The sequence below is a fragment of the Sander lucioperca genome, chromosome 9 (genome assembly GCF_008315115.2).
Source record: "Sander lucioperca isolate FBNREF2018 chromosome 9, SLUC_FBN_1.2, whole genome shotgun sequence".
NCBI classification, from domain to species: Eukaryota; Metazoa; Chordata; class Actinopteri; order Perciformes; family Percidae; genus Sander; species Sander lucioperca.
The window spans coordinates 25,298,001-25,323,043 of NC_050181.1; the positions used below are offsets into that span (position 1 = coordinate 25,298,001).

Here is a 25,043-nt window from a genome sequence, read left to right on the forward strand (position 1 = left end):
TCACAATGCACCTTCGGAGGGCAGTCTGCTGTGTCAAGTATCAGTCGTGGATTCACCGAATGAAGACGAAGAATGATTGAACAGTTTCTTTGACATGCCTTGTACATTAAAATACATGTTTGTTTTTTTATAATAAAGACACACAGTAATGTATAATGTATCCTCTTCAATTAATCATTTAATGCCTTGTATTAGCATAACTAAAGATGACAATAGAAATATTTGTTTATCAGTGCCTAAGAGGACTTTGTAGTAGATGCAGTTGATTTCAAGCTCAGATGTGATAACTGTTTAAAACAAAAGAAATGTTCCAACCTCTGAACAAGTGTTTAGGAAGGCTCATGCTTCACTAAATAAATTGATAATCCTTTCAATTTAGTTCAAAAACATGTCGGTTGGTCAGAACCAAAATGCATTTACAAATGTACTTTTATGTAATTAAACTCAAGAATGTCAATAAAATATTGTAACGCAATCTGCAGTTTCATTTTCTTGACCTCAGTGTGTGTTTGTGAACATGTATTGCTACTGTTGTGGGGACACACATTTACACAGTCGATGTAGGGACTTGCCGACCTTTGGGGGACAATTTAAAGTCCCCACAAAGTAAATTATTAAAATATAGGTTTAGGACTTGATTTAAGGTTAGGGTTAGGGCTAGGCAGAAGTTAGAATAGGTTTAGTAGTAGTATAGGTCCTAGGGAATACATTGTGTGTATGTGTGTGTGCATTTTTCTCTGGCAATGTGAACTAAATTTCTTAAAAATTACAAAAGTAAAAAAGTCGAACCCTGCGGCCGCTGCGTCGAGGAGTAAATCTCTATATATGAGCCCAGGTGACCATTTATAGAGGTCTACTCCTCGACGCAGCGGCCGCAGGTTCGACTTCGGCCCTTTGCTGCATGTCATTCCCGCTCTCTCCCCTTTCATGTCTTCAGCTGTCCTATAAAAATAAAGGCCTAAAATGCCCAAAGAATAATCTATTTTTTTTTTTTTTTACATTTATTAGCAGTGGCAAGATGTAACTGAGTATATTTACTCACACGGGTGCATCAGTAATAATAATCAAATTATAATATGACACTTACGGGAGTCATTCTGTCACCTATAAACATTTTTACATTTGATTTTTCTTTTCTTGAGTAAAAATGATGAATGCAAGACTCTGTCTTCTTTCACCTGTTTATCAGCCACATGGGGGTGCTGTAATTTAAGGATCACAAATTTAAACTCACATATAATATCTAAGACAACACTGATTGGCATTCAGGAAATAATATATGCAGGTCAAAGGCAAGACTGAAACTGACAGTTTGGCCATTTCAAAAGAATGGCATTTCTACATAAAGCATTAAAATGAAAACTACATGAAACTCTCTGTATAAATGTTCCACTATGTTCACCAGGTAGTCTATAACTGTGTGTGTCAGCTTTTGCTGCTGAGTAGATAGTGAACAGTGGCTTTTTACAGCTTTTTCTTTGAAAACATTGTCCTGCTGCTGCTGAAAACGATGCTTTGAAAGTGGTGAGAATCAATCTCAGTTGTTGAACTACTGACTGGGTTTGCAGCACACATGTTCATCTCACATCATGTTGTGAACAGAGACTAAGAACTACAATTCAAAGGGATGGCTAAACTGTATATGCACACTTTATTTTTCTTAATTTAAAAGAACTGGTGGTATTTCTTGTAAATGCTGATGAGAGGGGTGAACAGGGTTTGCCGTTTACAGTGAACAGAAGAGAAAGTGAAAATGCAGGAGGACTGGATATTCAAGCTGTGCTAGATTATATAAATAAAATGGGACAATAAAGGGTGTGAAGCATTTTAGTCAGTCATTGAAAGGTTGAATAAGAACACAACACAGTAAAGTGAAAAGAGGAAAAAGGGGGAAGAAATAGCAAAGTGAACAAATAAAGAAGTTCAGCTGAAACACAGTTTGCAAATTCCTGTAGTTCTGGTAAAAAGAATCAACTGCAAGTTCTAACTAGATCGTTGTCTTACTATTACAACACAGAAAAAACAAGGAACAATGAAAATGCAGTAGTACATATCAAAACTGTGCTGGATTAAAATGATAAGGATAAAGCAGCAGCTGACTGCTGAATGTACTAACTAACTGTATATTGTTAATTAAATGTGACACTTGAATTTGTATTTGTCTGTTTGTGAAAACAATGTCTCATGTTGTGTGTTGTGTTTAGACTGTAGACCTACTGTAGCTGACATGTACACTGTTATGAATAACGTTTGTTTAAAATTCAATTATACTATAACTTGGGCTAGGAAAAGGGGCTAAATGACAAACTTTGCTTTATTCAATTTATGATCAATGTATAAAGCAGCCTGTGAACTAAGTACATAAACACCTCGTGTTTTGGGGTTTTATGGGTGTGGTTTGCTGGATGAAGTTTTCATATAAGAAGCATAACAAACAGACTCTCAGCCTTCTTTCTGTATCGACTCTAAAGCACATCTGCTCTCTACAGTCCAAACATGGGAAGCCCATTCAGCCTACTCATCCTATTTAGCCTATTCATCAAATATGGTAAGTTAATATCTAATTATAATCATCATCTACTGGTGACACAGGTGACATTGGGGCATGTATATGTATATCTTTTGCAGTCTACACTTTTCATCTAAAATAAGCCAAACAAAGCCGAATTTATAAACTTAAGTTAGTCTTGAGTTAGTAATTTAAACTCACAATAATGCAGATTCAGATTTTACTTACCAAATATCATGATTACAATATGATGCAATATAAGTCATTACATTATCCAGCTTTATATTAGAGTTGAAAGCTCTACCTTTTAATAGATGTAAGTTGATTTAAGTACATTGTGCTGATAATGACTCTTTCAGGACCCCTCTTTCATTAATAGTGTATAGTGATTGTACTGTGTACTATTAATAGTAAATTGTTTCTACCACTGCCAATACCAACATCAACAATTCAAAATGATTTACTTACATAGTTTACATTTAAGTAAACTTTTAGTCAAAAATGTTTTTTGCTGAATTTTGTCCACTCTTTTTTTAATTTAGCTTTATTCTTGTTTCACATGTCCTGTCAGAATATATTGAACATTTCAATTAATCTAGTCTCGCCAAAACTAATATTTTTTCGTAATTTTTGTCTAACTGATTTCACATAAGATTTCATCTGATATAATTTACTATTATTGTTAAAAAAAAAGGTGCCTACCAAAAAAATTATTTTCACTTTTTACCTATTCAACTGACTTTAGCAGTTTAGATAAGAGACATTCAACTTTTCAGCTATCATCACCAACCACAACCTCAACCCATAAAACGTCCGTATAGGTCAATTGTGCAAGCTGCTCATTACGCCTCATATTTGTTTGTTGTGAAGCGGGGAGATCTCAGGGCTGCAGTAATTATTCATATATATATATATATATATATATATATATATATATATATATATATATATATATATGGATTACATGTCATAGCTCAAAGTAATGATCCAACCTCAACTGTTCCTAGTTGAACAGAACGTTTCTCAAATCCCCATCTGACTTACTCTGTATTATACAAAGAGGCACTCCTGTTATTTAGGCTTTTTTAAAGATTTGTTTTGGGCATTTCAGCCTTTAACAGAAAGAACAGCTAGATATGAAAGGGGAGAGAGAGGAGGAAGACATGCAGGAAATCATCCAGGTTGGACTCCAACCCTGGACCTTCTGCATCGAGGCATACACCTCTATATATGTTCGCCTGCTCTACCAACTGAGCTAACCTGGCCACTACTATTTAGGCTTTCTAAGCAGCTTACAGTCTTAAATGCTTTTGAAGACCCAACATGTGATAACTAGATAAGGTAAACACTAAATTTCAAATACCAACTGTCAAAGTCTCCCATGTTGAAGTTGCACAATCATATGCATATGTAAAGTGCTAATCCATCCCATCAGAATTGACCAAATACAATAATAAGGAGCTCAGGATTGTGATGGTGGGGAAGACCGGAGTTGGGAAGAGGTATAAATTTCCAAATAGTAATGAGTAGCCCGCTGCAGATGGCTTGTGGCTGAAGTCAGGGGTCTCCATGTTTACTTCTGTACAACAGAGTGCTGCATGTGACATGTTTTTCCCATGCGGGTCAGTTCAGTTTTGTTTTATTCACAGAATATTAATAATGAACGTATCCTGTTTACAAATTGACCCAAATTCACTGCACTGGGTACCCAGCACTTTACCTATTTAATGAGAAGTAGATCGGATGAACGGTTCCAGATATTCGAATGACAGATGGCTGATGGACATACCCACAGACAGAGATTCCTTACTTTAATAGAATTACAGTAAATACATAAAAACATTAAAAACATATATTCAAATCTAACCTGTGAAACATCCCACTGTGACAAAATTAAAAGACACAGTTTTCAATTCACTCTAACACCATTGTTTTATAGATGATTTAATGTCTTCATATCAGGAAGTGTTGTTGCAGAAAAACTGACTTTACTTCAATTCTTCAGCTCAGCAGCAGACCTGCTCTTCTCTCCATAACCCGACTACGGACTGCAAATATGCCAAAAATGGTAAGTCAACTGTATTCATAAATGTTGCAGCATGGATCTCAATATTTATTTAAAGATGTATTGCATGTCATAGCTCAAAGTAATGAACCAACTTCAACAGTTGTTAGTTGAAGAGAATGTTTCTTAAATCCTAAACATTTCTCTGACTCACTCCGTCTGCACACAGACTGATCTCATGAAGTGGCGTATGTATGACATGCCAATTTGTATGCCATTATTGGCGTGTTATCAAGACGTATACTCGCTTTTTAGCGTGTTTATCAATGCTGTTTGGCCTCCATTGACTGACATTACCTTACGATTGCGTGTGAATTTACGCCGTAGCGAGTAGTATGAAAAGGCGAAAATCTGCGTAGGGAGGTTGGTCGAGGGGGGGAGGATGGGTCAAACACAGGACTTTCGTGTCCCGCGTGTCTTGTTTCCATTGTGTCCCACGTGTGGCGTTTCCTAAACTCAACTCGCTTCCTTCTTTTACTAAAGCCAACCCGCGTGTCAGGTTTCCTAAACTCAACCGTAGCTTTCTTCTTGCGATAACACGTTCTTCTCGCGATAACACACCAAGTGGAGTTTATGTTTACGTCCGCTGTATACAGCGTAGACATACACTCAAATGCTAGCTCAAAATGACAGATAACAGATAACTCTTAAGAAAGTCAACGTGCATGTTTACGCGAAGTCAGGATGTCACGTTGCTGCACAAGTCCTCCAAACCATACGACAATATGGGTTGTATGATCCAGTGTTTCATAAATTTGCGCCCCTAGTGATGGTGGAAATACGACCTCATATCTAAACTACAGAACGTCGCTCGGGCTAGGGTTAGGGTTTTGAACGTAAAGGTCACGATTTTAAACATGTCTTTAATGTGAAATAGTTGCAGCTTGGTTATGTTTGGCAATGAAAACTACTTGGTTATTTTCAGGCATCACAACTACTTAGTTAAGTTTAGAAAAAGATAATGGTTTGGGTTAAAATCAGATGTTACTTCACTTGCTGAAGGTTACACACGTGGCGCTGAACGTGACGTTTGTTAAGTTAAAAAATAATCACTGTTTTCAGAATTTTAAGTCCTGTGTTTGTTTGACCTGGCCAACATACGGTCTTATTCCTTAAAATTGCCACTCCCGGGGCGCCTGGTAGCTCACCAGGTTAAGTGTTCGCCCCATGTACAGAGGGTCAGTCCTTGTCGCAGCGGCCGCAGGTTCAATTCTGACCTGCGGCCATTTGCTGGATTTCGTTCCCCCTCTCTCCACTTTCCTGTCTTAAGACTAAAAATGCCCCAAAAATCATCTTAAAAAAACAAATTGATGCTCCCATATTTATTCCCTTACTTTCTTCTTTGCTTCCCTCATAATTACGGTCACTAGAAATGTAAATATGGCTCATAACTGCTGCTAACAAATGGCCTCAGGGCGTGTTTCTTCAGGACGGTCTCGTCTGCATTATAAAAGTAGGTGCTTCTGTTACATAGTCTACCTAGGCAACTTACAGTCTTAAAAGTTTTTCAAGGCTCTATGTGGTCGACTGCATTAGGTAAAAAATAAACTTGTCCACTGTCAGAGTTGCCCATGTTGAAGTTGCATAATCTGTTGAATATCAAAACGTTTTGAAATTTGTTTTTCCACCATCAGAACCAACCAGATACAATAATGAGGAGATCAGGATTGTGTTGGTGGGGAAGACCGGAGTTGGGAAGAGCGCCACAGGAAACACCATTCTGGGAGAAAAGAACTTCAACTCAAAGTTCTCTCCTAAATCTTTGACTGAACACTGTGCTAAGGCCTCTGGTGAAGTGGATGGACAAAGGATTGCTGTTATTGACACTCCGGGTCTGTTCGACACAAGGATTGATTATAATAAAACCAGTAAAGATATTGCCCAGAGCATTTCTTATGCTTCTCCTGGCCCTCACATCTTCCTGGTCGTCATCAAACTGGGCAGATTCACAGAGGAAGAAAAGCAGACGGTGCAGAAGATTCAGGAAATCTTTGGAGAGGATGCAGACAAATACAGCATGGTTCTCTTTACCCATGGTGACCAGCTCAAAGGGAAAACTATTGAGGAGTTCTTGAAGGACAGCGAAGAGCTGCAGGAACTTGTAGAAAAATGTAACGGCCAGTACCACGTCTTTAATAATGACCTGAAAGATCGTTCTCAGGTCAGGGAGCTGTTCAACAAGATCAGATATATAACAAAGAAGAACGGAGGAAGTCATTACACCACTGAAATGTTCCAGGAGGCAGAGAGGAAGATAGAAGAGGAGAAACAACGAATCCTTAAAGAGAAAGAAGAGCAAATGCGCAAAAAGGAAGAAGAAATGAAGCGGAAACTAGAGGAAAGGTACGAGCAACAAATAAAGGAAGCAGAGGCTGACAGAGAGAGGATGAAAAAGTTAGTTGCAGCTCGTGATAGAGAATTGGAGGAGGAGAAGAAAAAATATAGAATAGAGCAGGAAAATAATGCCAGAAGGCAAGCTGAGAACAGTAATTCAATATTTAACCTGGTAAAACGTTTTTTGAAATTTTTGTTTGGGTAAAATAAGAAATTTGCTGGTTTGCAGGTGCAATTCTGACTTGCTGAAAAGCAGCAGCTTTACCAAACTGTTCTCTTCACAGCCCCTTCTTTGATTTTCCTGTGTAGTGCTTCAATGTCAAATAAACACAACTAAATGTCACAGGTTAATATTTGTACAAGATGATCGATACATGTTAAGAAGTGCCACAGCTTGTAAAGAGCATGTTTCTACGGTGATAATGAAATAAATCTGATAATAAATGAGTAATGCTTTACTGACATCAGTCAGAGGTTAAAGATAATAAATACAGGACATGAAGGTTTCCTTCCATTTAATGTGACTTACGTGTCACACAGAACCAGGTAGAAACATAAAAAGAAAACAGATTTTTACACACAAACTTCTTTCATTCATTTTATTTCATTTTATGTAACCGTGAAACAATAACTGTAAATGGATGCCACCAAGCTGTACTCCTGTGAGGACACCAACTTTGTACAATAGCCTCCTCCACTGGTCAGGAAGAACTGTAAAGTCTGAATGATACAGCTGGAGAGAAATTAATTAAAGGACAGAATATGTCCAAAAACTAAAATAAGGAGGCTTCCAAAAATTATGAACTCATCGCTAATTTAAACTCTCAATAACACAATCAAATTACTAAATCTCACATTGAGGTGTAGTTTTATTTTTAAGGTGAAATGTTTAAGTATATATTTAATTAAACCAAAGTAGACCGGAATACAAATATTCACATTTCTATTCAATTTATTCTTCTACATTGCCATTTTGGATTTTGTATGTAAAAACTATTTTTACAATATTCTAATGTAGTATTTAAACGTCAGACATTTATAAAATGTGATGCCATCATAACACAAGACATTGAGACTAAATTTCTCCTTGTTATGTTTTCCTTTCATTGCAGCTTTGATTTTTTTCTTTACTTATTTCATTATATTTTAGTGACAGTGACAAAAACGCAGGAAAAAAATCGACAAAAACATTTTTTTAAACGCTGAAAAAAGTGACCAAAAAAATCAGAAAAAGTGACAAAAAAAACATCAAAAACATCACCAAAGGTGACAAAAAATAGTAAAAGAGGTGATACAAAAATTGGAATATAATCGACAAAAACGTTGAGAAAGGTGTCGAAAAATAACAACAAAATGTTGAAATTTCGACCCAGAAGAACACAAAGTTGTATGGTTGATAGGAAGTCAACACAAGGGTTAAAATGTCCCTTACTGACTTATTGTTTTTCTTTAATGGAGCATCCTAGCATTAGCATCTTACACGTATACTTGTATAACCAGTTTGACAATAAACATCAAGACAGAGTGTTTAATGCTCTTTGTTGTCAGCTCTGTTTTATAGGTGTGGTGTTTTTGCATGAAGTCTTTACATAAAGAAGTTTCTTTGCAGACAGACTGACTTTACTTCTTCAGCTCAGCAACAAAACTGATCTTCTCTTCTTAACCCAACAATGGCCAGCAAATATGCCAATAAGTTGATAAACTGTATTCATAATGTTGGTTGTAACTTGTGTCTAAATAAACATTTATAGATTGATTGCATGTCACAGCATGAACCAATCCCAACAGTTTTAAAGGGGAAAGTGCTTGAATTTAAAAACCTTTCTGAAATTCTCAGCATTTTTGTGATTCACTCTGCATTATATAAAGAGGTGCTTCTGTTGTTTGGCCTACCCTTGCCTAAACATTATAACATTAATAAAGGAGGATTTATTGCAGTACTGCTGTATTAGACTGTATTAGTTTGTGGCAGGTGTTCCTAATAAACAGTCAACTGAGTGTAATTTCTATGCCTCTGTTTAAGGCCCTATATAAAGTCAACTAGGCAAGGTAAAAACTTCAACTGCCCACTGTCAGAGTTGCCCATGTTGTAGTTGTATAAACTGGTTCAAAAAGTTTTGCAACTTCTTTCAGCCTTCCTATCAGAACCAACCAGATACAATAATGAGGAGATCAGGATTGTGGTGGTGGGGAAGACCAGAGCTGGAAAGAGCACCACAGGAAACACCATTCTGGGAAAACACAACTTTAAATCAGAATTCTCTTTTAACTCTTTGACTGAACACTGTGCTAAGGCCTCTGGTGAAGTGGATACACAAAAGATTTCTGTTATTGACACTCCAGGACTGTTTGACACCAGTATTAATGACATCTTCCTGGTCGTCATCAGACTGGGCAGATTCACAGAGGAAGAAAAGAAGACGGTGCAGAAGATTCAGGAAATCTTTGGAGAGGAAGCAAACAAATACAGCATGGTTCTCTTTACCCATGGTGACGAGCTCAAAGTAAATGATTAAAATCTAGTGTTAAAACTTGTTTAAGGTCAGGGTTTGACTTTGGCCCTTTGCTGCATGTCATTCCCCCCTCTCTCTCCTCTTTCATGTCTTCAGCTGTCCTATAAAATAAAGGAGTAAAATGCCCAAAAAATAATCTTAAATTTTTCTTTTTACATTTATTAGCAGTGGCAAGATGTAACTGAGTATATTTACTCACACAGGTGCATCAGTAATAATAATCAAATTATAACATGACACTAATGGGAGTCATTCTGTCACCTATAAACATTTTTACATTTGATTTTTCTTTTCTTGAGTAAAAATGATGAATGCAAGAATCTGTCTTCTTTCACCTGTTTATCAGCCACATGGGGGTGCTGTAATTTAAGGTTTTAAATCAACTATGATCACAAATTTAAACTCACATATAATATCTAAGACAACACTGATCTTTTACAAAACATGCATTTGGCATTCAGGAAATGATATATGCAGGTCAAAGGCAAGACTGAAACTGACAGTTTGGCCATTTCAAAAGAATGGCATTTCTACATAAAGCATTAAAATGAAAACTACATGAAACTCTCTGTATAAATGTTCCACTATGTTCACCAGGTAGTCTATAACTGTGTGTGTCAGCTTTTGCTGCTGAGTAGATAGTGAACAGTGGCTTTTTACAGCTTTTTCTTTGAAAACATTGTCCTGCTGCTGCTGAAAACGATGCTTTGAAAGTGGTGAGAACCAATCTCAGTTGTTGAACTACTGACTGGGTTTGCAGCACACATGTTCATCTCACTTCATGTTGGGAACAGAGACTAAGAACTACAATTCAAAGGGATGGCTAAACTGTATATGCACAATTTAAAAGAACTGGTGGCATTTCTTGTAAATGCTGATGAGAGGGGTGAACAGGGTTTGCCGTTTACAGGGAACAGAAGGGAGAGTGAAAATGCAGGAGGACTGGATATTCAAGCTGTGCTAGATTATATAAATAAAATGGGACAATAAAGGGTGTGAAGCATTTTAGTCAGTCATTGAAAGGTTGAATAAGAACACAACACAGTAAAGTGAAAAGAGGAAAAAGGGGGAAGAAATAGCGAAGTTAACAAATAGAGAAGTTCAGCTGAAACACAGTTTGCAAATTCCTGTAGTTCTGGTAAAAAGAATCAACTGCAAGTTCTAACTAGATCGTTGTCTTACTATTACAACACAGAAAAAACAAGGAACAATGAAAATGCAGTAGTACATATCAAAACTGTGCTGGATTAAAATGATAAGGATAAAGCAGCAGCTGACTGCTGAATGTACTAACTAACTGTATATTGTTAATTAAATGTGACACTTGAATTTGTATTTGTCTGTTTGTGAAAACAATGTCTCATGTTGTGTGTTGTGTTTAGACTGTAGACCTACTCTAGCTGACATGTACACTGTTATGAATAACGTTTGTTTAAAATTCAATTATACTATAACTTAGGGCTAGGAAAAGGGGCTAAATGACAAACTTTGCTTTATTCAATTTATGATCAATGTATAAAGCAGCCTGTGAACTAAGCACATAAACACCTCGTGTTTTGGGGTTTTATGGGTGTGGTTTGCTGGATGAAGTTTTCATATAAGAAGCATTGTTGCAAACAGACTCTCAGCCTTCTTTGTGTATCGACTCTAAAGCACATCTGCTCTCTACAATCCAAACATGGGAAGCCCATTCAGCCTACTCATCCTATTCAGCTTATTCATCAAATATGGTAAGTTAAGATCTATTTATAATCATCATCTACTGGTGACACAGGTGACATTGGGGCATGTATATGTATATCTTTTGCAGTCTACAATTTTCATCTAAAATAAGCCAAACAAAGCCTAATTTATAAACTTAATTAGTTAATTAATTAATTAGAGATAAACCATTATATTAGAGTTGAAAGCTCTACCTTTTAATAGATGTAAGTTGATTTAAGTACATTGTGCTGATAATGACTCTTTCAGGACCCCTCTTTCGTTAATAGGGCATAGTTTTTGTACTCTGCAGTACTTGTTCTACCACTGCCAATACCAACATCAACAATTCAAAATGATTTAGTTACATAATTTACATTTAAGTAAACTTTTATTCAAAAATGTTTTCTCTGAATTTTGTCCGCTCATTTTTTTTTTAGCTTTATTCTTGTGTCACATGTCCTGTCATAATATATTGAAAATTTCAATTAATCTAGTCTTGCCAAAACTAATATTTCTGATATTTTTGTCCAACTGATTTCACATAAAATTTCATCTGATATATCTAACTATTATCTGTTAAAAAATGTGCCTTTTTTACCTATTCAACTGATTTTAGCAGTTTAGATAAGAGACATTCAGCTTTTCAGCTATCATCACCAACCACAACGTCCTCAACCCATAAAACGTCCGTATAGGTCAATTGTGCAAGTTGCTCATTACGCCTCATATTTGTTTGTTGTGAAGCGGGGAGATCTCAGGGCTGCAGTAATTATTCATATATATATATATATATATATATATATATAGATTTATAGATGGATTACATGTCATAGCTCAAAGTAATGATCCAACCTCAACTGTTCCTAGTTGAACAGAACGTTTCTCAAATCCCCATCTGACTTACTCTGTATTATACAAAGAGGCACTCCTGTTATTTAGGCTTTTTTAAAGATTTTTCTGGGCATTTCAGCCTTTAATGAAAAGGATAGCTAGATATGAAAGGGGAGAGAGAGGAAGACATGCAGGAAATCGTTAGCCTGGGTAAACCCTGACGAACTTCTGGCAAATTTGAGATTTGCTCTGCAAGTCAGTCTGGCGAAGAGCCCATTCAAGCCATTTTCCAATGCCCCCAAAATCGAGGCACCAATCACAACCGCTGAGGCGGGCTTTACGTGACGACAATAGCGCAGCGACGGCAAGCAGCTTTTTGTTTACATTCAACATGATGGCTACCGAAGCGCAGCGTCACCCGGATCATTGGTTCTGATTGGTTGGACTATCTGTCGGTACACGATCCGTTCTGCCTGCACGATCCGTTCTGTGCATGCGCAAAATGTTCGCGCATGCGCTGTTGTACGAGGATTTACGACACTGCACGATCTGTTCCACGCTTCCGGTCGACAGCCAAGCTAACGTTAGTTTAGCTAACAGCTAATTCGGCTAACTGCTAGCTGAGACAGCATTTAATAACTTTAAAAGACCCTCAAAATAAAACGTGAAAATAACCGTTAACATATATAACAGCTGTTACGTCAGTTCTACTTTACTTGTGCTCATTTAAAATACAATCACTCAATACTTGTCTTTATTGTTATTACTGTGAAGTCTTAATTTAGCTGTAGCCTGCTTTTCCCATTATGTTTGAGTTAACGTTATTTTAGTCTGAATCTAGCTGTCAGCTAGCGGTTAGCCGAATTAGCTGTTAGCTAAACTAACGTTAGCTTCCCGGTGGAGGCTAGCCATAGGCTAGCGTGGAACAGATCGTGCAGGTCGTATCCTCGGTAAAACAGTATTATCTTGTGCATGCGCAGATCGTGCAGGCAGAACGGATCGTGTACCGACACTATCCAGTGCGCCCTTGACAGGCCCGGATTATCCATAAGGGCACTTGGGCCAGTGCCCAGGGGCACCAACCATTCACAACCAGTGGGGGGGCACCACATGACACAGGCTTTAACAATATTTTCCGTAAATTTTTATATTATTCACTTGAAATTGTTGAAAGACCATACATTACTCGTTTATGAACACTAATTTCACTATAATCAAAATAAATTATAAGTAAATCAGTATTACATGACCACTATCACTCCCCCTCCCCAATCTGTCAGAGTTGAGTTGGTACGCGCAAATGTATCATTTGGGGAATGGGGGGGGGGGTTAACAATAATCAAAAGTGGCCAGTTTAACCCCGCAAAAAATTTTATTATAATGATGAATGTAAAATATTAACTGTTAAAAAAATGATAAGTGGTTGGCTTTCTTGATTCAATGTAATTGGCAAGCAAAGAACCCCCCCCCCCCCCCACCTCTGGGTGAGACTTGGTTGCGCCCAACCCTTCTCTGTGTTTTTCGAGCACACAACACAGCCAGCACGGCGCTTCGTGAGTTTGTTCAGTAAGCAGAGAAGTGTAAAAGACCGGTCCACAGTCTGCGCTTCTTTTCCTAGAACTCCTATTTCTTTAAGAGGACTTTGTGCAATAAATCCATACTCTTAAATTTTATATTGATCGTCTTTTTTCCATATCTTATTCATTTTAGGTCCTTCTATTGTCGTTAGCTGTGATGCTAAAGCAGTTTTAGCTTTCCCTTGATGCTTTTGAAAGTTTTTGAGCAATCAGAGGAGTTGCTTTCAGGGCCCGTAAAATAAAGTCGGAAAAATACATATTGACTGACCCACAATGCTGCAATATATATAGTATTGATTTTGGCTTTTTGAATTGATAGACATTTTGAATTGAGACATTTGAATATAGTACTCACTGCTCATATGCCTACATGTATGTAGTTGGATAAGTTAGTAAATTACATTTGAGAATTCCCCTTGATTATGTCTGGAATTTTTGCCAGGAGGACAGCACAAGTAAAGGGGGTAGTGGACAGGGGGGCCCTTTGAGGTATAGTGCCCAGGGGCACCACATTGTCTTAATACGGGCCTGGCCCTCGAGGCATTTGAGCAGCGTCCGTTGGTGACGACCCTTTGGAAATGAACTGTCAATGAACCTTTCCCAGACCCACTCTCAGTTACAACTGAGAAGGGTCTGGTGTCAACTAGGCTAGGCAATCGTCCAAGTCGGACTCCAACCCTGGACCTTCTGCGTCGAGGCATACACCTCTATATATGTTCGCCTGCTCTACCAACTGAGCTAACCCAGGCCACTGTTATTTAGGCTTTCTAAGTAGCCTACAGTCTTAAATGTTTTCGAAGACCCAACATGTGATAACTAGATAAGGTAAACACTAAACTTCAAATGCCATCTGTCAAAGTTGCCCATGTTGACGTTGCACAATCATATGCATATGTAAAGTGCTAAGCCATCAAATCAGAATTGACCAAATACAATAATAAGGAGCTCAGGATTGTGATGGTGGGGAAGACCGGAGATGGGAAGAGGTATATATTTCCAAATAGTAATGAGTAGCCCACTGCAGATGGCTTGTGGCTGTAGAACAGAGTGCTGCATGTGACATCTTTTGCTAATGCGGGTCAGTTACGTTTTGTTTTATTCACAGTATATTAATAATGAACGTATCCTGTTTACAAATTGAACCAAATTCACTTCACTGGGTACCAAGCACTTCACCTATGTAATGAGAAGTAGATCGGACAAACGGTTTGAGATATTCGAATGACAGATGGCCGATGGACATACCCACAGACAGAGATTCCTTACTTTAATAGAATTAAAGTAAATACATAAAAACATATATTCAAATCTAACCTGTGAAACATCCCACTGTACCAAAATGAAAAGACACAGTTTTCAGTTCACTCTAACACCATTGTTTTATAGGTGATTTAATGTCTTCATATCAGGAAGTGTTGTTGCTGAAAAACTGACTTTACTTCAATTCTTCAGCTCAGCAGCAGACCTGCTCTTCTCTCCATAACCCAACTACGGACTGCAAATATGCCAAAAATGGTAAGTCAACTGTATTCAAAATGTTGCAGCATGTATCTCAATATTTATTTAAAAATGTATTGCATGTCATAGCTCAAAGTAATGAACCAACTTCAACTGTTCTTAATTGAAGAGAATGTTTCTTAAATCCTGAACATTTCTCTGACTCACTCTGTCTGTAGACAGACTGATCTCATGAAGTGGCGTATGTATGACACGCCAATTCGTATGCCATTATTGCCGTGTTATCAAGATGCATACCCGCTTTTTTTAGTTTTAAAATGCATACAGATAACACGCCACTTGGCTTAAGAGAGTCGCCGTGGGCGCCCGGATGGCTCAGTTGGTAGAGCAGGCGCACGTGGAGGTTTACCCCTCGGCGCAGCGGGCCTGGGTTCGGCTCCGACCTGTGGACCTTGGCTGCATGTCATTCCCCCTCTCTCTCCCCTTTCGTGTCTTCTGCTATCCTATACAAATAAAGGCTGAAATTGCCCAAAAAATAATCTTTATAAAAAAATAAAAATAAAAAAAAGAAAGTCGTGTGTATGTTTACGCGAAATCAGGATGTCACGTTGCTACAAGTCCTCCAAACCATACGACGATATGGGTTGTATGATCCTACCATCAAAAAACGGCCCAAGGACTGTTGCATAAATTTGCACCCCTAGTGATTTAGGAAATATGACCTCATATCTAAACCAGAGAATGTCGCTCGGGCTAGGGTTAGGGTTTTGAACGTAAAGGTCACGATTTTAAACACGCCTTTAATGTGAAATAGTCGCAGCTTGGTTATGTTTAGGCAATGAAAACTACTTGGTTATTTTCAGGCACCACAACTACTTAGTTAAGTTTAGAAAAAGATAATGGTTTGGGTTCAAATCAGATGTTACTTCACTTGCTGAAGGTTAAGCACGTGGCGCTGAATGTGACGTTTGTAAAGTAAAACATTTTGGAATTTTAAGTTCTGTGTTTGTTTGACCCATCCACCTGCCTATTCTACTTCATTCCTTAAAATTGCATAAGGGACTGTCCGTTATTTAATTAAGTGGCCACCGGAGGAGTTTTGTGGCCTCTAACCTAAAAACACTTGACCCTCCCCTCGTCAGTAATAATTTTCCTATGACCCTCCAAAATTATTTAAAAAAGAGACATAACCCTCCCCTTGCATGCAATTTGCACTTGTAAAGTACTTGTGAAGTACAGATACCATTTGATTTTTACAGCCATTATGTACAGGAGTTAACCTCTGCATTCTCATCTTACACATCCCACTCCTCTGTTATGGTGTGGTGGCCATTTCAGTAGATTTACTCACTAACATTGTTGTGGAAACACAATAAGCATGGAAACTAAATGCACACTTCATGCATTACTGCATTACTTCAAATACTAAGTTACTCCTCTAGTAAACTAGTATTCATATGAAATAAAACAATAAAACATTGCGACCATTCAGCAAAGGACGCTGGGAAAAAACTAATTCAACACTGGTTGCTATGGACTTGTCACTAGGCTTCGTCAGTCGTTGTATATTTTAGCACATAGGTAAAGCTGCTGAAGCTGAACATTATATTCCAAAACACATATGTTTATTTTTAAAGCAGATTTTAAGTTACATTGTAACGATTTAACAATTCGCCCTTATGAAATCCAATCGTGGCTCCGCTGTTTTGGAACGCAATAGACAGACGGTGGCAGAATGACGCTTAAATTCAACTAAAATGTAACGGTGAACAATCAGTGTTGGACCTACAGTCTGTTGAGATGCCTCTCCAAACGCAGAAACCAAGCGCAGTCACACCATAAAACGTTAAGATACGCTGAGAAAAAACATCCGTATTTTGCCGTAATCCAATGACACGGAAAAAAAGTAATCCACAGCGATCAGTAGATCCACAAAAAGGTAAATGACACGGTGTATCCAGCAAGGCCTACGCGCGTCACATTCACCAGCCAGCTCCAAACAGGTGAACGAGGCCTCTCCACTTCGCCGTTTAAACAAAGTGGAATAAACGTATAAAAGTCCAAATCTACACAAAACCCGCAATCAATTAGTACACTGACATCACATGTATATACATGGCATTTAGAAAACCTTTATTGCAAGGTTGGCACGGCAAGATGTCCAGACTAGTGCAACAGTAACTTTCGTTTTTTACGTCCTGCTGCTCCCATCGTCAGCCAGGTAATAATTTTTTACTAAAGCAGTATATGAAATCAGATGTATTACCTACCACCATTTAGTTGTTTTGTGTTATTTAAGATATTTATAAAATATCTGGTCATGCCAGATATAATTAATTATTCCACTCATTTTTTTAAACAATGCAATTACCCGTTTGAGCCATTAGGGGGGCAGTGCTCCTCCTGCCCCCCCAGCAAACTCTCTATGCGGTCAGACCCATCTGGTAGGGGGCCGAGACTGAGAGCTACATGGATAAATATGCACCAAACAAGCCACTTTGAAATTTTGCTCTTGAATAAAAAAGTTGGGTGACCCCCCCCTCCCCAGACTAAAACATGTTGGATGACCCTCCCCTCAGCAAAAAGTAAAAAGACATGACCCTCCCCTATTTTCCTCCGGTGGTCCATTCCATAAATACCGAACGATCCCTAATCTGTTGAATATGAAAACGTTTTGCAATTTGTTTTTCCACCATCAGAACTGACCAGATACAATAATGAGGAGATCAGGATTGTGTTGGTGGGGAAGACCGGAGTTGGGAAGAGCGCCACAGGAAACACCATTCTGGGAAAACAGTATTTTGAAACAGAGTTCTCTCCTAAATCTTTGACTAAACACTGTGCTAAGGCCAATTGTGAAGTGGATGGACAAAAGATTGCTGTTATTGACACTCCGGATCTGTTCGACACCAGCATTGATGAAAAGGAAACTATTAAAAATATTGCCCAGAGCATTGCTTATGCTTCTCCTGGACCTCACATCTTCCTGGTCGTCATCAGACTGGGCAGATTCACAGAGGAAGAAAAGAATACGGTGCAGAAGATTCAGGAAATCTTTGGAGAGGACGCAGACAAATACAGCATGGTTCTCTTTACCCATGGTGACCTGCTCAAAGGGAAAACTATTAAAAAGTTCTTGAAGGACAGCGAAGAGCTGCAGGAACTTGTAGAGAAATGTAATGGCCAGTACCACGTCTTTAATAATGACCTGAAGGACCGTTCTCAGGTCAGGGAGCTGCTCAACAAGATCAGATATATCACAAAGAAGAATGGAGGAAGTCATTACACCATTGAAATCTTCCAGGAGGCAGAGAGGAAGATAGAAGAGGTGAAACAACGAATCCTTAAAGAGAAAGAAGAGCAAATGCGCAAAAAGGAAGAGGAAATAAAGAAGAAAGTAGAGGAAAAGTATGAGCTACAAATATGGAAACCAGCTGACAGAGAGTGGACGAAAATAGTTGCAGCTCGTGACAGAGAAATGGAGATGAGAGTAAAAATATTTAGAAATGCGCATGAAAATTATGCCAGATTTCAAGCTGAGAACAGTAATATAATAAACGTGATAATAGATTTACTTTTTGACAATATTGTGAAACCCATTCTGAAATTCATTGGTTGGAAGTAGAAATTCTGACTTGCTGAACTGCAGCAGATTTACCAAACTGTTCTCTTCACAGCCCCTTTTTGATTTTCCTGTGTAGTGTCAGGCCCGGATTATCCATAAGGGCACTTGGACCAACCATTCACAACCAGTGGGGGGGCACCACATGACACAGGCTTTAACAATATTTTCCGTAAATTGTTATATTATTCACTTGAAATTGTTGAAAGACCATACATTACTCGTTTATGAACACTAATTTCACAATAATCTAAATAAATTATAAGTAAATCAATATTACATGACCACTATCACTCCCCCTCCCCAATCTGTCAGAGTTGAGTTGGTCCACAGGTACGCGCAAATGCATCATTTGGGGAATGGGGGGCAGTTTAACCCCGCAAAAAAATGTTATTATAATGATGAATGTAAAATATTAACTGTTTAAAAAATGACAAGTGGTTGGCTTTCTTGATTCAATGTAATTGGCAAGCAAAGACCCCCCCCCCCCCCCCCCCACCTCTGGGTGAGACTTGGTTGCGCCCAACCCTTCTCTGTGTTTTTCGAGCACACAACACAGCCAGCACGGCGCTTCGTGAGTTTGTTCAGTAAGCAGAGAAGTGTAAAAGACCGGTCCACAGTCTGCGCTTCTTTTCCTAGAACTTGTATTTCTTTAAGAGGACTTTGTGCAATAAATCCATACTCTTAAATCTAATATTGATCGTCTTTTGTCCATATCTTATTCATTTTAGGTCCTTCTATTGTCGTTAGCTGTGATGCTAAAGCAGTTTTAGCTTTCCCTTGATGCTTTTGAAAGTTTTTGAGCAATCAGAGGAGTTGCTTTCAGGGCCCGTAAAATAAAGTCGGAAAAATACATATTGACCGACCCACAATGCTGCAATATATATAGTATTGATTTTGGCTTTTTGAATTGATAGACATTTTGAATTGAGACATTTGAATATAGTACTCACTGCTCATATGCCTACATGTATGTAGTTGGATAAGTTAGTAAATTACATTTGAGAAATCCCCTTGATTATGTCTGATATTTTTGGCAAGGGGACAGCACGTGTTGGTTTCTCTCTGCATAATGAAAATGCTTTTTTTGTTAGTTTTTTTGGCTTTTCTGCTGGGCTGATGTACTGATGTGTATTTATTTTGACATTTTGAATTGAGTGCTGTGCTTTTTGAATTCGACATTTTGAATTGAGACATTTGAATATAGTGCTCATATGCCAGAGATGAGGACTCGAGTCTGAGACTCGGACTCGAGTCGCACTTAAGTCGCACAAACAGCTGACTTCAGACTTGACTCGGACTCGACCCAAAAGACTTCAGACTTGACTCGGACTTGAGCTTCGAGACTCGTCAACAACCTGTTTTCATGCAATTATTGCTTTTTAAATCTTAATATATTCATGTATTTCTATTTTCTTTTATTGGCGCATATACGGGGAAACGTATGACGAGCTGCATGTCCCCTGCCCTTTGCCATAATGTGCAACGTAACGCATGCGCTATGCCTTATGTGCGTGCACTCACATATCAAAAAAATGTACACCAAGTCCTCCCGGAGTTGTGCCTGTTGTCATTAGTTTTGCTTTCAATAACTTGGTAACAGTGGCAGTAAGCCAACAGCTACATGCAAGGTGTGTGGCACCAAGATAAATGATGCCGGATCAACAACGTTGGACTTCATCAGGCATCTCAAAACGCACCCAGATAGGTCAGTCACTTGCTAATGTGAAAGAGATGTTACATTTAGCATATATCGTCACAGGTAACAAGCTAACCATCGCAAAGTGTTGTGCTAATGCTGGGAACAGGCAAATTGTATCTTTATAGTTAGTAGTTGCTGAGGCTCAGACATCCATGGCGCACAGGAGGCGGGACGCACGGATCCATCTCCCCAGGAACAAACGCTGTGTCGGGGGGGCAAACTCACGTGATGCGTAATTGATCCCGTGGATGATTTGTAGGCTATTAAGTGAACAAGGTGTACCCGGTCCACCAAACACTGGGCCATCTTGACTGTCTTAATTCTGCACATATTTCTGTTACTGTAGTCCTATTTACTATTTCATTATTTCATCCATGCGCACTGTCACCTGCCGTGGAGACGCTCGCCTCACTAACCTCTCCTCCTCTGAGTCAGATCTCCCTCGCTCTGGACTCAGTTTCACTGAGCGTACTAACACTTAGAAAATAAATGGCATTACATCAGTGAGTTCAAACTGCGTATTGTGCGTAATTTGGACTGACACTGAGATGCATGTTGTTCTGTAACTGGTGTGGCGCTGCCACTATTCTCTTAATTTCCACTTCGACATTAGACATTTTTTTGAGTGAAAGAGACATTACATTTAGCATATATCATCACAGGTAACAAGCTAACCATCGCAGTGTTGTGCTAATGCTGGGAACAGGCAAATTGTATCTTTATAGTTGTATCCATATGATGTGACAGACTTAGGTCAATATTTCACCAGGTCCGAGGGCTAGAGGGATGTGTTAAGTAGACCCCATAAAGTTATCCTACAACTGATTTTGATACTGTACTGTATGGATGGTAGCTACAGGACATGCTTTGAATTCATAAGATTTAACAATACAGTGTTAGGGACAGATCAGATGGCCAGAGACTTGAGACTTGACTTGGACTCATAGCAAAAGACTTGAGACTTGACTTGGACTGGAGCTCAAAGTCTTGAGACTCGACTTGGACTTGCAAAAAATGACTTGTGAACATCTCTGTCATATGCCTTGTATGTAGTTGGACAAGTTAGTAAATTACATTTGAGAAATCCCCTTGATTATATCTGATATTTTTGCCAGGAGGACAGCACGAGTAAAGGGGGTAGTGGACGGGGGGGCCCTTTGAGGTATAGTGCCCAGGGGCACCACATTGTCTTAATACGGCCTGTGTAGTGTGATTTATAATAACAGTTAGTTTATGGGTGTTAATACCTGTGTGAGATGACCATTATATGTTCAGCAGTGTCTCAGAAGGCATTGGTACAGTATGGTAAAGTGATTGTGGGATTGGAATTAACTTTTATTGTTCAATAAAAGATGTTGTACCTGATAAAAGTTATCTTAAAATTTTTGTTTGGGGAAAATAACAAATTTGCTGATTTTCTGTAGAAATTCTGACTTGCTGAACTGCAGCAGGTTTACCAAACTGTTCTCTTCACAGCCCTTTCTTGATTTTTGTGTGTAGTGTGATTTATAATAGTAACAGTTAGTTTATGTAAATTGACTAAAATATTAGTAATGAGGACAAAATCCACAATCCTCGATCCATGCTAAAATTAATTTTATCTTGCAGTTAATGTAAATATGAGGCTCCAGCAATTCAAGTTTATTTAAGAAACAGTATAATATCCTAGTTAATTTTAAAGCCCTGCTAAATGTCAAACTCAGAAGTGCACAGTATGTTTTGGCATCTTCAAAGAAGTGGTGGCATTTCTTGTAAATACTGAGGGGAGTGGTGAACAGGGTTAGCTGTCTGTGGTAAACAGAAGGAATGAAGAAAATGAGGGTGGACTGGATATTTAGGCTGTGCTAGTATAATTAAAGGATACAAATAAAAGGTCAAAGGTGTGAATCATTTAGTCAGTTATTGAAAGGTTAGATTAAATGTTAACACATGAAAGTGAAAACGTAGGAGGGAAAAGAAAGCGCAAAGTTAACTAATAAAGAGGGTCAGCTTAAACATAATTGTGCAAAATCCTGAAGCATAAAACTATCTAGGATTAGATAGATTCTAGATCTGTTTAGATAAGTGCTTCACTATTACAACACATATGTTGCATTTCTGTCCATCCAGGTAGACAGATCACTTCTCAGTTGATATTTTCCATTTGATCTTCCTGAGGTTTCTTCCATTGTCTCCCTGTTAAATTTGTTTTTGAGTTTTTTTCTAATCCAAGGTTTCAAAGGATGGAGGCTGCTGTATGCTGGACAGTGATTTGTGATAATGGGCTATATGAATAAAATTGACTTGACTAGAAAAGTGTTGGTTTGTGGTGTATAATGTCAGTTCGTCACCTGCTGTCTTTACTTCAAGAATCACCACTGAAATATGTTTTTTGGACATTGGGTCATCGTTAACATCTTGTGTGTGGTTTGTTGTCCACTGCTTCAATATGTCAAATAAACACAACTACATTTCACAGGTTAATAATTGTAGAAGATGATCGATAAATGTTTAAAAGTGCCACAGATTGTAAAGAACATGTTGCTATGCTGATCATGAAATAAAGCTGACAATACATGAGTAATGCTGTACTCTCATCATTCACACAAACTTCTTTCTTTTATATTGTTTAATTTTATGTAACTCTAAAACAATAGATGCCACCAAGCTGCACTCCTGTGAGGACACAAACATTGTACAATAGCCCCCTCTACTGGTCACTGTAAAGTCTTAACGATACAGCTGGAGAGAAATTATTGGAGAGCATAATATGAACAAAAAGTAAAATTAAAAGGCTTTTGATTTATGTAAAATTAATGATTTTATGTATAATATGAATGCTCAAAATGTAATTTATCTCATGTTGAGGTATAGTTTTTTATGACAGAATGTTAAACCACATATTTAAGTAGACTAAAGTAGACCAGAGTGCAATAATTCACAATTTCATTTCCATTCTATTTATTTTCCCCCATTGTCATGTTTGGATTTTGTGTGAATATTGATTCTAAAAAATCTACACCATCTAATGAAGTCTGTAAAAAACAAAAATATATAAAATCTGATATGAGACAATAATCAAAGGTTAAAGTTCCCCTTGTATAGTTAATTAATGCAGGGGAGGCTTTTAAATGGTAGAAACTGGTTTAAAAGCATACATTCCCATTTAGATGTAATCTTTAATCTGTTATAATCAGTATAGTGTTCAATGCATTTCATGTCAATGAACAGAACATTTCTCATATCCCCAGCATTGTTTTGCACCTGTTTAAATTATATTAGGGCTTATATTTGAGAGTGGGAAATTTACAAATTTACAAAAATACACACGTAATTCCACCAGAATCTCCACTGGCTCCCTGTTCCCTAACGCATCCAGTTTACAGTTTTTCTCAATCGATTTGGTACATTTCTCCAAACTCAGGTAACAGCTCTCAAAACAGTTAACACAGCAAACTAAACACACTCTTATGTTGGCGAAACAGTAAAGTATTCACTGCACAATGAAACACGGTATTTTATTCTAGTAATGCATTTATTAAAATTCAATATTAACATCAAAACTAAAACTGTGTTCTGTTGATTTGATAAATTCAGCTGAAGATACACAAAGAAATAAATGAAAATACATGTTTTTCATTAAGTTCTTTAATGAGGAGTTCAGATGTATAACAATGAGTTGTCACCCCACAAAAAAATATTATGCAAATAAGTACATAGGTAAATAAAAAAAAAAAAAAGTACTGTATTCACTGAATCAATTAATGTATTGATCATGCCTCTCAATTACATCTGGCCAGAGAATTTCATCAACATCACAGCAAACGCCTTGGATGCTGTATCCATCCTTGACGTGCTTGTGCCCCAATATCTCCACAGGCCTCTTCCATCGCTTGAAGAAGACTTACTTGGTTGTAAGGGTTGTGATCACGTACTTTCCATCTCCAAAAGGAGAAGAATTCCTCAATTGGATTCAGGAAAGGAGAATATGGTGGAAGGAACACCATCCTGAAATGTGAGTGATTCTCAAACCACTCTCGCACTAGTGCTGAATGGTGGAATTGGACGTTGTCCCAAACAACTACAAAATTCCACACCATTTGCTCCTGATCACCCTGCGGAAAGAGGATTTCATTGAGGAGGTTTAAAAAAATGTAGGAGCCTTGCTGTATTGTATGGTCCCAAGACAGCATTGTGTGCCATGACACCAGTTGTAGAAATTGTGGCACAGAGAGTGATGTTGCCTCCTCGTTGTCCAGGGACATTGACTGTAGCACGACGGCCAATCACATTTCTCCCTCTTCTCCTTTTTTTGTGAAGATTGAAGCCTGCTTCATCAATATACAGGTACTCATAATAAGTTGCACTGCTATCCAACTCCAATATTCTCTAGAGTAAAAAGAACACAAGGTACAATACAGTAAGTTAGTGTTTTACAGTAATGGCATTGATTGCAGTCAATACTACTGTGAAACTGTTGCTGAAGTTTGAGTTCACACTTTGAAGCAGCAGCATACATAGATATGCCTAAAGATTTTCACTTACAGTAGCATGGAATAGTTTATGGACAGAAACTTAAAATTCAGGAAAAATATATCTTTGTGTTGATAGTAAAAGTGCAGTAATTGGGTTGCACATACTTGAACAAACTGGAATCGCAACTCCTTCACTCTAACGGAGTTCCTCTCAAAGGGCACTTTGTATATTTGCTTCATCCGGATTGCATTTCTCCTTAGAACACGATCAATT

The 25,043-nt window shown here is 38.0% G+C and overlaps 1 protein-coding gene across 1 annotated transcript; it reads left to right on the plus strand.

Annotated features, from left to right (window-relative positions):
• Positions 1-2,435: 2,435 nt before the first annotated feature.
• On the plus strand, positions 2,436-18,689 carry LOC116041919 (GTPase IMAP family member 8-like). Its single transcript, XM_036004859.1, has 9 exons — positions 2,436-2,548; positions 4,515-4,577; positions 6,209-7,109; positions 8,932-8,957; positions 9,042-9,398; positions 10,804-10,828; positions 11,075-11,151; positions 14,986-15,048; positions 17,691-18,689. The coding sequence occupies exons 1-9, from the start codon at positions 2,497-2,499 to the stop codon at positions 18,614-18,616; spliced, it is 2,490 nt and encodes an 829-aa protein (XP_035860752.1). The 5' UTR covers positions 2,436-2,496; the 3' UTR covers positions 18,617-18,689.
• Positions 18,690-25,043: the final 6,354 nt, after the last annotated feature.